The sequence below is a fragment of the Megalops cyprinoides genome, chromosome 19 (assembly GCF_013368585.1).
Source record: "Megalops cyprinoides isolate fMegCyp1 chromosome 19, fMegCyp1.pri, whole genome shotgun sequence".
NCBI lineage: Eukaryota > Metazoa > Chordata > Actinopteri > Elopiformes > Megalopidae > Megalops > Megalops cyprinoides.
In genome coordinates, this window is record NC_050601.1 from 8167013 (window position 1) to 8184071 (window position 17059).

General features: G+C 44.9%; 1 protein-coding gene across 1 annotated transcript in view; it reads left to right on the top strand.

Moving 5' to 3' along the window:
- llgl1 (LLGL scribble cell polarity complex component 1) overlaps positions 1–17059 on the top strand; it is a 37580-nt gene that overhangs the window by 11733 nt on the left and 8788 nt on the right. Inside the window, exons 6-18 of the mRNA XM_036552748.1 lie at positions 4027–4189; positions 4820–4955; positions 5571–5625; positions 7023–7177; positions 7640–7857; positions 10008–10075; positions 10804–10957; positions 11848–11952; positions 12462–12754; positions 13134–13287; positions 14028–14181; positions 15953–16236; positions 16539–16803. Of these exons, the coding sequence (XP_036408641.1) occupies positions 4027–4189; positions 4820–4955; positions 5571–5625; positions 7023–7177; positions 7640–7857; positions 10008–10075; positions 10804–10957; positions 11848–11952; positions 12462–12754; positions 13134–13287; positions 14028–14181; positions 15953–16236; positions 16539–16803 (2204 nt within the window). The remainder of the gene's footprint in view (positions 1–4026; positions 4190–4819; positions 4956–5570; positions 5626–7022; positions 7178–7639; positions 7858–10007; positions 10076–10803; positions 10958–11847; positions 11953–12461; positions 12755–13133; positions 13288–14027; positions 14182–15952; positions 16237–16538; positions 16804–17059) is intronic.

Consider the following 17059-nt stretch of genomic DNA (forward strand, 5'->3'; position numbering starts at 1 on the left):
CCTCTTCTGGCCAGCTCCTCCTCCTGGAGTTTCTTGAGGGGGTTGGGGCTGTCTTGGGCTTTGAGTAGAGTTCCAGATTCTGTGTCCTGGGAAGCGTAGTATCTAGGTTTGGAGAGTATGATATCCGGGTTTGGGATTTAAAATATCAGGGTTTGGGAAATACAGTACAGCATTTGGATTTTGGACATAGAGTCAGGGAGTCTGGGGAATACTGCATCCAGATTTGGGAAGCATATTATCCAGGTGTGAGAAGTGCATTATCCACCCTTGAGAAGTCCAGAATCTAGGTGTGGCAGCTGCACTGTCTGGATTTGGCAGGTGCAGCAGTGAAGATTAAGAAGCACAGTGTCTATTTTTGGGAAGTACAGGGGTGCTGCCCCTCTGTGAGCGGCGTTACAGACACCGAGGCTCCTGCAGTCTCTCTGCTTTGCTTGGCCCCCCCGTGACATAACTGTATCCTCTCATCTGCTTTCTCCATCCTGGCCTCACCTAAGCCCCCCTCTCACCGTGGGCAGCAGTTGTTAGGCAACTGGGGCAGAGGGTAGGACTGCTGCTTTGTCCTTGTGTAATGCACTTAACCTTAACAGCCTTAGCATAAGATTTTGTATTTAATATTAATCTGTATAATGCCAGCTCTTTACACTGAATAAATAAATGAATATAGGGGCTTTTTCTCACTTATTTCTATATCTGCTCTGCTCTGATTTCAGGAATAGGCACAGTTGGCACAAGAAGGCCCTACAGCTATCTGTTGTGTGTTTTTAATGTATAACTTCTATAATGAACCTCATAATTTCATGCCCAGGTAATTTTTTGTACTTTGTAATGTCAGTGAGAGTGTAGTAACAGGGTTGTTTTTGCTTTGGGAGTCGGGTCTGTGGGGGAAATGAGAATTTAAAGCCATGCTCTGAAGGGGAACAGGATCCACAGAGTAAAGCTGAAGCTCAGCCATGTGTCCTTGGACTGATTTGTCTGCAGCCCGTAGGCAAGCAGCGAGGGACTACTTGGCTCGGGGTCTCCCTCGCACTCTCGATATCTGGGCGTGCAATGCTGTACGTTTAGGAATGGGGACGAGGAGAGTCTCTGTGGGGTTGCTTTGGGCCTGCACTTGGACTGCACTATGAGTACACTGAGAACTGAGAGTGTGTTCTCCGATTTCGGAGGAAATGTGCTCCATGGGGGCAAACCAGATCTGTGGTTTGTGATTGTCAACCTGGTGGCTGACACGTTTGGAGCCAGTCTAATATTGATTGTGTAAAAGTGATAAGTACTATGTATGAACCAGCCTAATGAAAATAATATGGTACTGTTGGTATTGGTTTTATTATTTTTGTTACCAGTCAGAAAGATCAAAAAGAGACAACTTTCTCCTTCCAAATAAATTTTTCCCTGAAGAGAAATGGAAGACAACTGAAATAACAAAAGTTACAAATCTGAGGTTAAGTTTCCATTGGCTGGGAGTCTAGTTTGTGGTGTCTTTCTTCAGTCCATCGGATCTGAAAAAAGAGGCAGATGACCCAGCTAGTGGGCAGATTATATAATTAACATGTGTAGGATGAAATAAGAGGTGTAGATCTCCATGTTCACTAAGCTTTTTATTTTAATATTAATGAAGCAGAGGAGACCTTTTATTAAGTTTAACCCATTCTGGGCCTTTGTTCTTTCCTTGTTTTTTTTCTGTCAGTGGGGAAATCTATTCTTGATGGCTTCAGCAGCTTTGCACCTTGGTGATGAACCATCTCAGTGCATTGAATCTACCCCAACTCCCATATGTGTTTTTGTCCCTTTACCCCTGTCTGGGTCCTCCTGTTCTTTAAATTCTCCCTCCAAATAAATTCCAACCTATAGTAATTTCCCTCTAAAGTCATTCAGGTCACATTCTGGTGATTTGATTTTTATAAATGGAATGGCCAGTATCTACATTTCAGAATATGAAAAGATTTTGAGCTTCCAGGCTGTTGTATGTCTTAGCATGGCAGTTTTTCTCATCCAGTGACTTGCATAGCTTACATTTCTAATCAGTTTACATGACTGCAAGTACCTCTCTCAATGGCATGACACTGTATCAAGGAATTGCACCTGCAAACGTCTGGTTGCAAGTGCATGTTTTTATGTCACTGACATATACCACTATGTCACCACAGTGCAGCCATTGCTGTTGTATTGTGTAAGCTTGTATCTGGATAAAGCTGTACACCTTTCTGGAGTGCACATTTTCTTTTTAAAGATACCAATTAAAAGACGTCTAAAGCAGCTATTTTTCTGTCTCCATCTGAAGGACCTTGCTGAATTTTGAAGTAAATTACAGGCGCTGTTGTGCCATGACATAAATGAAGCCTGGCAGTGCAATGGGAGATTTTCTTGGCTGCTGAGAGAGGACCCTAAAGCACTCATTAGCTGACCTCATATGGAGGAATAAGCAGCCTCTCTTGTTAATAAGTATGTGTTCGCTGTGGATCTCTCCTGAACAAAGTGCCTTTGTATCAACTGCCAACCCCCCGCATTGCTCACAACAGAGGAGGCATTTGAGCACAAAAATATAGGCTTTACAGGGCCATCACTGGGCAGGGGGCTGGAGTTCTTGAGTCTATTCAAAATTGCTTTTCGTAAAATGATAATATGTTTTCTGGTCTATACCAGAAATTGGGTTGAATTTTTCAGACAACTTCCTATGATTTGCTCTGAATTATTTTTCTCTTTTGTTACTCCCATGTTTTAAATGTTACCTATTAAGCAATCGTAAGTTTTTTAAGACACATGCCTTTCTCCTTTTAAAACCGACCACTGACTCTGTGTTTAGGTGTTCCTGTTGTGTGAGGTCTGTCCTTTCTCGGCTTGTTCTACCTGACTGAGAGGCTTGTACAATATTCCAGTTTCTTCTCATCTCCTTCCTACCTTTTAAGAAAGACAGAGTACCTCAGTCCTATACTGTATGTGTGGTGTACACGTTACCTCCTGTGGAATAGGCTACAACTACAGATGGGTCCAGCACTCCACCCAAGATGCTGCACAAGAACAAGGTGGTGTACTTTGCGTATACTGCATCACATATGACCTAGTTCTGTGCTTGCTGCATGAACTAAAAGCTCTATAATCCAAACACCATAGTAAGACACTTTGGAGTGATGATCAGAGTCTTTTGCCAGACCAGGAAAAAATGCAGAGTGCCTACTTTCCCTCCAAGATAAAGGATCCTTCACTCTCTCACTCTGATTGATTCCTCCCTTCTGCATATGCTGTTTGGATGCTGTGACATCCCCTTTACACAGCATTTTTTTTTTAAACGAAGCGTGTCACTGACTTGGAGCCAAAGCTCATCTAAATGGTGAATGGGCCACTGCGGGGGGTTAGACTGTCGCAGATTTGGACCTGGAGCCTTTTAACTGTTCATTTGCTTTACAGAGTGCTGACCTTTGTGGGTGGAAACGCTGAGTCCCCCCAGGGATTAAACCAGGGGCTTTATCTTAATGCAGGGTAATGAGGGTAATCTGAGTTCTGCTGGGCTTGGCAAAACAGCTGAGTACACATCCAGGTGCTTGCTTCTTCTGGCCAGGGAGTGAATCCCAAAAGCAACCCCTCGTTGCAGTGGAGCCAGGGTGCACTGGAACAGCGCTGTGAAGTGTCAGATTGACAGTGGGGCGATTGTTGACAAAGGTTCTCTTTACACTGTTGCTCAAACTTTTGGATTGTCGTGCTGGAATCTGCTCGCTGCCGCTTCAGTGTGAGCCTGTGATACAATGTTTATCATAAGATCAGCACATGTGATCGTTTTGAAGTCAACGCCAGTGCAATTGAGTTTCCCCTTGGTGTTGCTGTACATAATGTGAGCAGCTCCAGAGAGGATAGGGCCCAGATGTCTTAGATCATCATTAAGGATGGATTTCTGGAAACTAACTCTGAAGTGTTATGATGGAAAGCTTGCCAGGTGTAATCTGACACATGTAAGTGAGAGGGGAGTTTGTGGTAATGGCAACCATGTGCAGGCCTCTAATTGCACTGATGGAGGATTCCTCTGTATGCTGGTAGTGCCCCAGAGGACTACAAGTGTGGGAAGTCTCTTGGGCCAGTGGAGTCACTTCAGGAACACCCTCAGTGCCCTGAAAAAATCCTCATTGGCTACAGCAGAGGGCTGGTGGTTCTGTGGGACCTCAGTACTCGACAAGTGGACAGCCTCTTCCTGGGTAAACAGGTGTGTCTTCCCTTTCTCTTGCCCCTCACACACACACACACACACACACACACACACACACACACACACACACACACACTCACCTGTTGTGCCTTTATACAGAGATTTGGCAGGGCAGCCTACTGCAATGAGAAAAAAACATCTTTCTCAATTCACAAGTTCTGCAGTATGTTTTCAAGAACATGTAGAAGAGCAACGACATGTGGTCGGTGCTAACATAAATCCTGCTACCAGTATGGGCATATTAATGGTGAAGCAGCAATCAGATGTTATTCTAGGTGATGGCAGACAAGATGGAATAGAACTTTGATATTTTGACAAGGAAAGCATTCTGTGTTTTTTAGTTTGGGTACATTAATCTGCAATTCAAAACTCAGGGCTGAATTTTCTGCAAAATTCAAATACCGTACCATTGCTGGTTGGTTCCTAAGGTAGAGTAAATATCTGGCTGAAATTAAGGAGAAAAGGCTGCCAGCCAGCACCAACATTCTGTTTGTTAATAAATGCGTGGGCAATGGTCATTTCAGCCCCAGGTGTAACCTTGCCTGTTCCTCTGTGGAGCTCCAAGTGAACTGGCTGTGCGTAACTAACTGACTGTGGGTGTCCTGTCCCCCCTGCCTGTGCTTGTAGCAGTTGGAGAGCCTTGGCTGGGAGCGCAGTGGAAAGACCTTCGTCAGTTCCCACAGCGACGGGAGCTATGCGGTGTGGACCGTCGACAGCAGCAGCCCCCGCACACAGCAGCCTGTCAACTCTGTCACACCATATGGTGAGAGCCAGACACCCTCTGTGCGCACGCACACACACACACACACACACACACACAACAGCCCATAAAAATCCATCACACCATGCAGCGAGCCCCAGATACTCCAACCCACAGCCGCCCGTCAACTTCATTACACCATGCGGTGAGATATAGGCACCCCCACCCACAACCACCTATCAACTCTTTTGCACCATATGGTGATAAGCAGATACCCCCGCACACAACGGTCTGTTAACTTCACCATACCATACAATCAGCTCCAGACAGAAATGACAGATATGAGTTTAGTGTACGCTTTGAATAAAGCATTGTGTGTCTCGTAACGTATCTCATTAAATCACACTTAACGGTGGACTGGCATAAAGATTCAAGTGCAGTGTGGTGAAGCTCTTACGTGTGCTTTTAAATGGACAAATAAAAAATAAGTGCTTTTTTCACATATGGTAATGGCTCTGATTGCAGGAGGTTACTGAGCTTTTCCCTGCCTGTTGGGATCTGTGACAACACGTGGTTAGCCATGCTACAGAGCAATAATCTGCCCATGTCTGCCAGGAAACTGTTTTGTTTGATGAGGTTTCATCTGAGAAAGTCATTCTGCCGCTCTCTACCTCCCAGGGCCCTTCCCCTGCAAGGCCATCAACAAGATCCTGTGGAGAATGACAGAATCGGGGTTTGTATCAGTATCTCTTGTAACAGGCAGAAAGGTACATTTAAAAAGGCCCCCAGGCTGATTTTGTACGGGGAAAAAAAACGCATACCCAGGGAAAGTGTTTGGCTGGATGTACCAAGCATTTATTAGTCCTTCATGTTCCATTGACTTGTGTGTGTGTGTGTGTGTGTGTGTGTGCGTGTGTGTGTGTGTGTGGTATGTCCAAAGCCACACTCTGCCTTGGGTTCCTTTCAAACGCTCGTTAAATTTCTTTTAGAAAACATAGAAACAAATATTAGGCGGAAACATAAAATGAAAACGACATTGTGAGATACATCACTGAGTATTTCAGTACCCCTAGGTTCCGTTTAACATCTTCCAGGTTGTCTACATTACACCTTTCAGCTGCCAGAAACTGTCAAAAAAGGGGTTATGTTTAAATTTTGCAGGTGTTGATTTTAAAAATAACCAGAAATGGAATTAATTATCCATAATGTGCCATTCTTTCTACTCTGTACCTTCTTTAAAAGGCAAACATGGAAAATATAAATTTATATATGTGCTTGTTACATTGTGGAAACAGTACCCTGGATATCATGAATATATGTAAATATGCTGCATAAAGTAGATAGCAATGAATAACAAACTAAATCAGAACTGCTGATGCAAAATGTACTAATAATCAGTTTATGCAAGTTGTAAGCTTCTGTACTTTCTCAATACATTTACCACACAAGTGTCTGCATTTTTGTGCACACATGTGCAGGTCTGTATTTGTTGCACCACTATGTTGTTGATTCTTACCTCATACACTGCATGACACTGTCCATGACTGCTGTACCTGAAAAAGAATTGATTTCATTGGCTAGGTCTGATGTGCCATTTATGTCAGTGGTTTTTATTACTCAGAGGAAATCAGAGATCAGTGTAAACAAATGACACACATAATTAATCAAAGTACTTCCCATGGTGCGTGCTTGGTCCTGTGCCTTTCAAAACACATTAATTTCCAATTAGGTCTGGGAAAGCGGACAGGTACAGTGGATGGGGTCAGATTAGTTTGAACTGACAGACAGGCTATTTTCAGACTTCAAAAACAAAGCAGTTGGTGGATGCCAGGTACTGTACCCTGTAAAATGGGACAAGTGGAAAATAAGATAAGACACTATTGAACAAATTGAAATTAGCTAGAGTTGACAGACAATTGCCGAATTAAACAGCTGTCATTTTAGCCGCGCCCGCAGGTTTAAGTAGGAAGTGATTGCGGGGTTTGTTTGTTAGTGACCATGCCAATACACAGCCATGACCATGCCGCTGCGCATCTTTCACAACTTCAGTGAAGTAACTGTGAAATTGACAGGACTTGGTAGTTCTAGGGTTAAGTGTCAGAGTGCCTTGTGTTCCTTTGATTATTCCAGGGCCCCCTTTGTGCTGTTCAGTGGGGGCATGCCTAGGGCCAGCTATGGGGACAGACACTGTGTGACTGTGATGCAGGACGCCACACACGTCACCCTGGACTTCACCTCTCGCATCATCGACTTCTTCACCATCCACAGCACGGATACTGAAAAGGGTAAGCAGCATCTAATATGGATTTAGGCATCACCAGCAAACATTTATATTAATACGTGCCCCTTAAAAATGCAATGATTTCACACACAAGCTCTTTTAATTTTAGGCTGATGTGCTTTGTGTGCTGTGCAATAACAGTTTTGGAACCTATATTTTAATTATGTAGTATGTTTATTATCTTGCAGCCAGTTCTAATACTTGCAGAATAACATTTTTTTGTGAAACAGGGTACTTCAAAGACCTGCAACTGAAAATAAAAAGCATATTTTATGATTTGGCAGTCTGCTGGGTACAAAGGAAATACTGGTACTAGCTGTAATGTGACACTGTTTGTTCTTCCTTTAGAAAAGGGCTGATACATCGGTACTACTGTTTAAATGTGGGTGCTGGCACCACTCTGTGATTTGTTATGAGTTTGCTTATTTAGGTCTGCTTATGGACACCTCTCAATGCCTTGTCACAGAATTTGATGACCCTACGGCTTTGGTGGTGCTGCTGGAAGAAGAGCTGGTTGCCATTGACCTCCAGACCACTGGGTGGCCCACTATTCCCTCGCCGTACCTTGCTCCTCTGCACTCCTCTGCCATTACGTGCTCCTACCACATCTCCAATGTGCCAAACAAGTTGTGGGAGAGGGTGATCCGTGCAGGGCAGCACCAGTGTCCGCCACAGACCCAAGTGGTAAGAAAACTAAAAGTGTGGCTGGTACAGGGCTGGTACAAGTTCCCTCCCAACGACTGCACTCTGCTAACGAACAGCGTCTTGTGGTTCCATCACATCAAGGCACAAAATCACTATCCAGAACTTTCTCAGCCATTATCCCCAGACGGTGGAATAACCTTCCACACTTCAATCGTACTGCGGAGTCCCTCACTATTTTTAAGAAACATCTGAAGACACCGCTCTCACACACTCACCTGAGCACCTGAATTACTATCACCGAAAGCACGTTCTTATTTCCCAAACTCTGTTTTTCCTTAAAAAAAACAATGGTTTAATGCACTTGTGTCTCTACCAGCTTGCACCGTGTCTGGCCAACTATTGAAACTTGGTCATGCAGCACCTGCAGTGTGTCTCCTCGCATGGCTTTTGCTTGTGTTGTACACTGCCTCACTTGTAAGTCACTTTGGATAAAAGCATCTGCCAAATGAATAAATATATTGTAATGGTGTATCTCGCAAAGTTACCATTCATATTGTAACCATTAAGGCCTGACAGATGCCCTTGTGTCAGGTCTTGTATAGCACTGCAATTGCAGTACCAAACAGAATATCAAATGAGAAACTGCAGAAGAAGCTACAGGTGGTGGGGCATTGGCCCGGGAATCAGAACAAATAATGTGACAGGTATTCCAGGCAGTGCTAAATGTCCCCAGTGGTATTTACATGGTGATCCAAGGACAGCATGCTATTAATAGGGGTCATTTGTTTGCATATATAAATGTTTGAAGAAACTAATGACTTAAGTCCTGTGGATCAAATGTTGTCCAGTCAGGCAGGTGCTTTGGTTAATGGAAGCTTAAATGTTTTAGTGTGAGGGCAGTTGTTGATGTTTCACCACTAAATGTATGTGTCTGAATAGCAGCAGATGAAGGGATCTAATTAAATATTTGGTAACTGCTGTACACACTAAACGCAGCGGACTTAATGGGTAATGTGGCTCCCGCAGAAAGGAGCACTGGATGCTGTGAAATTTCCAGTCAGGTCTTTTTGGACTGCCTGTATGTACTGTAATTCATAGACTGTGTAGCTCAAAGTAGAGAATGTAATTCTATCCATCACAGAGCTATAAATAAATAGAAAATGATGCTTACCTTAGGAGCTCAGAATATGTGTATTGTTTGCATGTAATACTGTCATGCGTTGCTATGATGGCACAAAGGTTCAAAATGTGACTGAGAATTATTAAACAGTCATTGTAGAGCTTAGCTGAGATGCATTTTCACTGAGCATCAGGTGCTTGTTGTGCTTCTATCTCACAGGCAAGTTTAAATGTAAGGAGGTTTTCTCTTTGTTTGAGGTTGTTCAGAATGGTAGTCTGTGTTTTTGCTCAATTCTGCAGATATCCCTGACCCCGTTTCCACTCCGGCAGCATCTGAGGCCTCACATCACCCCTGCCTGCCAGATATTAATATAGCTTGACAGAGTAATGCCTGTGTACTATTTACAGCTGTCCTAGTGGAAGCTCGTTTGAAACCATCGGAAATTGAAACTCATTTTTGCGCCCTTCTGTTGGGTGGATTTTTTTAATGATTTTTTTTTAATGATTAGTGCTGTCACATTTAATTGTTCGTTAAGTTGGCACCAGGTATATGGTGCACAGTTAAGATTTGCACGTGGTTTGACAGCAGCGTTTGTTTAAAATGTCTTTGAAACTTCCAGTTTAAAGTAATCAGGGGATTGTTGTTAGGCATTTTACTAGGTCCATCCTTTAACAAATGACATTTCCCTCATTGCCTAAGAATGCTCACTGCCACTGTGCAACATAAAACTGCACCAGCTCAGTGCTGTTTCTGCAGGGCCTGTAGCTGCTTAAATGGGCACATAAGGAGCGCTACGCATTTGCATGCAGTCAGACAACCGTCATTCATCGCAGTCTCTGGGATAGGCACTGCACGCAGTTTATTCAGAGGAGGCGTGGGTGAACAAAAACATCCTGATTTGTCATTTCACAATGCCTCAATAAGCACAGCCACTTCCACTTGGCCCGGTGGCAGTGTAAACACGATGGAGCTCTGGTCACAGTCAGGTATTGTTGAATCAGGCTTGATGTAAATGCCCCTTAAGATTTTTTTGCCATTGTGCAAGACTTAACATGACGTTTATTTTTAGAAGTGGCCAATCGACGGGGGGAAGAATCTAGCACCTGATCCGAAGCAACAGGAACTGCTTCTAACAGGGTAAGCGCCTGGTGATCAAGAAGCGGAGCTGAGGGAACAGAATTGCCTCATTCTAGAACTCTCTTGTCAACAGAACTGTTTTTATTACTGACTGACACATTCCTTCTCCAGGACTCCAGAGTTCAAACGCTGTGTAATTGAGTGTGGCTGATTGGGTTTGGAATGCCTCGTAAAGTCCCAGTGCAGTGTTTCCATTACACTTTATTTCACAAGAAATATGTATGAAAACAGTGTGTTTTTTCAATTAGAAAAGTTATAAAACATAAAAGGCCTTAAAATATTCTGTAACTCAAATTGATCTTTTTAAATATTCGTCTGATTGGTAGCGTGTAGGTGTGCCCGTGTACTTGTTTGCCCTCGGGTATTGTTAAACGTGGTTTTGTTGTTGCACGCATGTTTTAAGCCTGTCGTAAGAAAATGACATCACGATCTTTGTGTAACACATTCCATTTTTAAGGGATTTTTACAAGCAGAGCGTTAACTGTATTGACATTTGCAGTTTAATTTAATTTCCAGACCTCACAAACAAACTCCCCTCCCCCTTCATGTAATTAACTGTTAACATTGATAATTGTATTTTTGACTGCTTAGTGACAGTCTGGAAATATGTGAATATCAAAGACGACAAGTTGCTGAATCTGTTAATCTACTACCACGTCTAGAAAAACATCAGCTTAACTGAATGGGTTAAGAACAACACTCTGTGTTTGTCTCTTTTCTGCTTTCAGCCACGAGGACGGCACTGTTCGTTTCTGGGACGCGTCTCGGGTGTCCCTCAGGTCCCTGTACAAACTGAGCACGGCCCACGTCTTCCTCACTGACGGCGACCACAGCGACAGTCTGACCCAGGCGGGGGAGGAGGAGTGGCCTCCTTTCAGAAAGGTGAGGCGTCACCATCCCTGCATCTGCAAACATAAGCCTACAGAGCATGTGCACCACCTCCTGTAAACTCTAGTGTAAAAGTCACACCTGTGTACGAGATGCTTCCCTATTTGGCAAATACAGCACAATAGAAAGACACGGTGTGTTACAACACCAGGCTTTTAGTCGCCTGTGAAGATGACCCCGAAGGAGACGTAAACACCAGATGAAGTCATTAAATGATTATAATATTTCTTAGTGTGGTTTATCAATATGGTGTAATGCTTTGTGGATGAATGCCTATGTCATTATTTACCAGTGAAATAAGTTAATAAGCACTTAGACAAGCCAGGACTCTGTGAGGACGCGGGGCTCATTGCAGGCTAAGCTGTTCTTCCGCTCCTCCTCTTTCTCCTCCTCCTCTTCCACCTCTGCCCTTGTCCCCCGCTGCCACAAGGAAACGACAGACCACAGTTTGGCTCGCAGTTCTGCCGTTCGCATGGGATTCGCATTGGAACATTTTCCTATTGTCTTTAGCTAATTAAAACCAGACTCTCTGTCTGTAATGTGCAGCGCTTTGCTTGCGTCTGCAGAAGGATAAATGAGACCCGGTTGTGGATCGTCTTGCTTGACATTCCTACACTTTTAATATGTGGGAGAAAGCATTTCTTTCAGCATGCATTCACGTTTTTGAAAACACTGTAGATGGTGAACATGGAGACAATGTAGTGAAACAGTGGACACGGGAAATACAATAAGCCATCTGCAGATCATTTGTGTACATAAATTTACAAAAATATTATACTTTAATCTTGGTTTGGCTCAAGCTCCTTGCTGTCCGATTGTAAGTTTGTAATTGGGCGTTTGACTGTTTTTATTGGAAGTAGAAAATATATTCCCTTTGTACGCAGGTGGGATGTTTTGATCCCTATAGCGATGACCCCAGACTGGGCATACAGAAGATCTCTCTGTGTAAATACAGTGGGAAACTGGTGGTGGCTGGAACAGCAGGACAGGTAACGTCCAACTGTGTGGTTCTCAGAATATAGCAAATAATCCAGTTAGTTCTGAGTCAGGCCAGAAATGTTCTGTGCTTCAAAACCATCTTTCAGAAACCTACATTTTACAGGGTGCCTACAGTAGTATTGTGAGAAGATCAAACCCAATTTGTCATTGGGTGTATTGTACCCAGCATTCATAAATCAGCATAGACGTGGTATGTTGACATTATTGGTAAATCCACTAAGTCCCTTGGGGGTCTTCATTTTGAAGTATCCACTGAAGTATCTCTGTTTTTACAGACTGCAGTTACATGCACAGATTTAATTATAATTAAAGGCAAACCCCTGAGTGTGTATCTTTCTCCAGTCAATCATAATTTCAGCCACAGATGTCAGATGAGTTCATCACTCTCTGTAATTAACTTTGTGTAAGCTCCGTGCTGAAGTCCGTTTGCCAGGGTAATAGGAGGATCAGTCTGTTGTTTTTATTTCCTCCTGATCTGCGCCGGTCTGATCCGCTCCAGGTCCTGGTGCTGCGTCTCAGCGAGGAGGCATCGGATCACATGATCGACATGGCCACCGTCGACCTCCTCCAGGACCGGGAGGGCTTCACCTGGAAGGGTCACGACCGGCTGCCCCCCAAGATGGGGCCGATCAGCTTCGCCCCCGGCTTCCAGCCCGTTGTCCTGGTGCAGTGCATGCCCCCGGCAGCCATCACCGCGGTAGCCATGCACGCGGAGTGGAACCTCATTGCCTTCGGCACCAGCCATGGCTTTGGCCTGTTTGACTACCATCGGCGTAACCCTGTCCTGGCCAGGTGACCTCTCACTGATGGCCCCACCCCACATACTTGCCCTACTGGCTGTTTTCAATATGTAGGGCTAGATGCTTAAAAATATGAGTGAGTAAATATTAGTAAAAATATAGTAAAATATTATGCAGTAAATCCTCTCCATTTTGTTAGCACATATTTATTTTTTATTCTCATGTGCCTTTGAGGTAGAATGGTTAGATGAATTATGAGGTGGTAACTGGAAAATATTTTAGGTCCAGTGTGGGCGACAGACCCGCGTGTGTGATGCACATGCTCTTTGTTATGGTGGTTGTTATGGGAACTGTGACCAGTGGCGCCTGGGGAGTGGCGTCACGGAGGAAGGGGCGGAGTGTGTGAGAAGTGCCCTGTGTTCCTGGTCCAGGTGTACGCTGCATCCCAACGACTGCCTGGCCATGGAGGGGCCCCTGTCCCGGGTCAAGTCGCTGAAGAAGTCCCTGCGCCAGTCCTTCAGGAGGATCCGCAAGAGCCGGGTGTCGGGGAAGAAGAGGGCGGCGGTCAGCAGTCCCATCAGCAAAGTGAGAAAAGGCAACAGTGTGCCAGAGCAAGCAGTTCTCCCGTCCTGCTCCCTTTCTGAAACACTCCCCTCACATCCTCCCCTCACTCTTACATTTATTCATTTTGCAGACGCTTTTATCCAAAGTGACTGACAGGTGAGGTAGAGTACAACACAAGCAAAAAACCATGAGGAGCCAACAATATTAGAAGCACTGCATGACTAAGTTTCATTGGCTGGCCAGACAAGGCACAAGCTAGCTGGTAGAGATAACGGGTGTGTTAAACCATTAGATTACTTTTTAGATAGTTTAGTAGGAAAGAGATTTGAGACATGAGAAATTCTTTTAGGTGGTAGTGTTTCAGGTGCTCAGGGGAAAGCAGAAATGTTTCTTGAAGACAGAGAGGGACGTCTCTTACAGGGGATCTGGGTTACCTCAACCACATTAGCATCACCCAGCCTTACAAATGTCCCCCATATAAAGTTTGGTTCGTCATACCGAGCATAAATGAATCAGCCTGGGGAAGATTATTGATGCAGTACGTGCTTGGTACACTCAACAACATCACATTCCTTTAGCTTCTAGATCCTTGTGGTGCTAACATGACAGGAAGGCCCCAAATAGCCTTACAGTAACCAACCTGAGGGTTCAGAATTCAAATTATTTTCCTGTCATGTTGTGTGCTTGAAGCGTTTATCATGCCAGGCGGGCCTGTGGACTGTGGTGTAGAGGGCGCTGCCATCTCCTTTGTCCTCCCACAGGTGCAACAGGCCAATGCCCAGCTGGCAGAGCAGGTGGGGCCCTCTGACGTGGAGGTCGCGCCGGTGCAGAGACGCATCGAGCCGCGGTCCGCCGACGACTCGCTCTCCGGCGTGGTGCGGTGCCTCTGCTTCGCCGACACGTACCTGAGAGACGGTGAGAGCTGCTCGGACCGACACACTGCCGTTCCGCTCAGCGCGTGCGATGCTTACACAGTGGAGTACCCAGGCATCTTCTTTTCGGGATTGTGTTGCCTGAATTATTTATTTATTTATTTATTTCCGTTTTCATTCCAACATTTGTTTTTGGCTACATAGACAATTCTCATCTGAATTTCATTATAAGGCCTAGGCAGATATTTTGGGAGGAAATGAGATTATGTCCATTACTTCTGGTTTCAGCTTTCCTTACTGATTGCTCAGCAGATACACAGAGGAGACTCAGCAGACTTAACAGTGAATTAGTGCTGATTTTCTCGGTAGTGCTGTACAGCTGATTACGTTTTCTTCATGTGGCCTTGCATTTCATCATTTTAGGCATTGAGGTTTGCATTTAAAAGTAATTAACGATGTATATGGCAACCACATGTCCAGTTTTCAAAAATCCCCTGTGAAAGTGTGATATGAATACATGTTCTGCATGTTGATGTGCCTGGCCCACACATTCAGGCCCTGCCATGTTTAAGTGCCTGCAGATCAGATGCTGTGGCCCTTAATTGAAGAGAACAAAACCCAGAGCTCTCAAATCAATCCTCATATCATCACCAGGGCTGAGAGCACAACACTGCACTCAACATTTCAGCTCTGGGCCAAATCTAAACAATGTGGTAGTTATTATAAGCGTTTTTTTTTAAAGAACTCCTACACTCTTCTTTAATCATGTCACTCCAACCGACTGTATTGTATTGTTAAGACTTTGGAGGGAGCGGGATTAATGTCTTGCAGCCTCTTGTCTGTGTATCATTGAAGGGAACAGCTGTGCAACCAGATCTGCCAGGAAACATCTCTGATTGTCTGCTCCTGTTTTCTGCCTAATTGGACAATGTACATGCAGGGCGCATGCCCTCTCTTAAGTCACTTTGGAACTTTGGGATCCATTTTCTCCCAGGAGAGCTCCGTATGTAATGTGTTCTGTGCGAGCAGTCCTAGTTGGAGAGCGTGTGCGGAAAGTCGAATATGGAAACCATTTAGCGCTGCTTTGCAGATCTGTGGGATGACTTGAATAGAGCATTGTCTAAACCTCACGAGAATCCATTCCTTGTCTGAAAGGACTTTTGGAGCTAAACGCAATTGTTTGCATGGTCTTAGGCATCAAATAACCCCCATGTGCATATTTATAAAGTTGGTCTATGTATAGCTAAAGTACAGTGTGGGGTTACCATATTTCTTCATTACATTACATGCATTTAGCAGATGCTCTTATCCAGAGTGACTTCCACTGCAATAGAAAATAAGTGTATCCATTCAATTTAAACAAGCAACAGTGTCAGACCAGGCTCACAACACTCCCAGACCAGTGAGGGTGAGCATAACACAATTCAAACCCTACCATAAGTTTACCTGTGCACTCTGACATTGTATACTACAATACAACAGGTCCTAGAGCACAAATTTATAATACATCATAATACTACACATAAAGTACACATATTAACATTGAATGCAAGAGGTAGCAGGTATTATGGGGTGGGGATAGAAGTACAGTGTGGTGTTACCATGTCGTCATTATGTCGTGATGTCCTCTTGCTCCCTTTGCACATTTTTTTTTGTTTGTTTTACATTTTTATCCATTTATACAGCTGAATATTTACTGGGGACAACTGTGGGTACCTTGCCCAAGGGTATAGTAGCAGTGTCCCTGTGGGATTTCGAACTGGTAACCTTTCGGTTATAAGTCCAGCTCCTTAACCACTATGCTACATCTCCAGGCGCCCACCACGGGCCCACCGTGTGGGCGGGCACCAACTCGGGCTCGGTGTACGCCTACGCCCTGGAGGTGCCGTCACAGGAGAGGTTCTCTGAGCAGAGCGCGGAGGCCGTGCTGGGGAAAGAGATCCAGCTGATGCACCGGGCACCGGTGGTGAGCATCGCCGTGCTGGACGGCCGGGGGAACCCGCTGCCTGAGCCCTACGAGGCCTCACGGGACCTGGCCAAGGCCCCCGACATGCAGGGCAGCCACTCCGTCCTCATCGCCTCAGAGGAACAGTTTAAGGTGACCGCTGTTGGGCTCTGGGTGTGTGTGAACATGCAGGACACCCTTATTACATTACATTGCATTACATTATTGGCATTTAGCAGACGCTCTTATCCAGAGCGACTTACGTTACAGGTTTTTACTGAGGGAACCGTGGGTTAACTACCCTTTCCAAGGGTATAGCAGCAGTGCCCCTGTGGGGAATCGAACCTGCAATCTTTTGGTTACGAGTCCTGCTCCTTAAAAACTATGCTACACTGCCACCCCTTATGTAGGTATGGTATGTGGTGCATTTCAGTGATGGAGGTCTTCTGGTGCAGGTGTTCACGCTCCCCAAAGTCAGCGCCAAGACCAAGTTCAAGCTGACGGCACACGAGGGCTGCCGGGTGCGCAAGGTGGCGCTGGCGAGCTTCGGCAGCGCGTCGGCGGAGGACTACAGCGAGAACGGCCTGGTGTGCCTCACCAACCTGGGCGACGTGCACGTCTTCAGCGTGCCCGCGCTGCGGCCGCAGGTGCGCTACGACTGCGTCCGGAAGGAGGACATCACCGGGATCGCTTCCTGCGTCCTCACCAGGACGGGACAGGGTAAGCCTGACACCCCCACCCCCACGCAGCATCAGCACATAAATCACTACAAAAAAAAATGAATACTTAAATTTCATTTACTTCATTTATGGTATTAATCTCTGTAGTACTAAAAATTCTCATTATCATGAGAATTGCATGTAGTGTTTTGATTAAGCTGCATAGTTAATAATTCATCTTCTTAGCAGACACCTTTACGCAAAGCACCTAAAATCTTACATTTGCAGTATCCACTTATCCAGCTGAAGAAGATTTA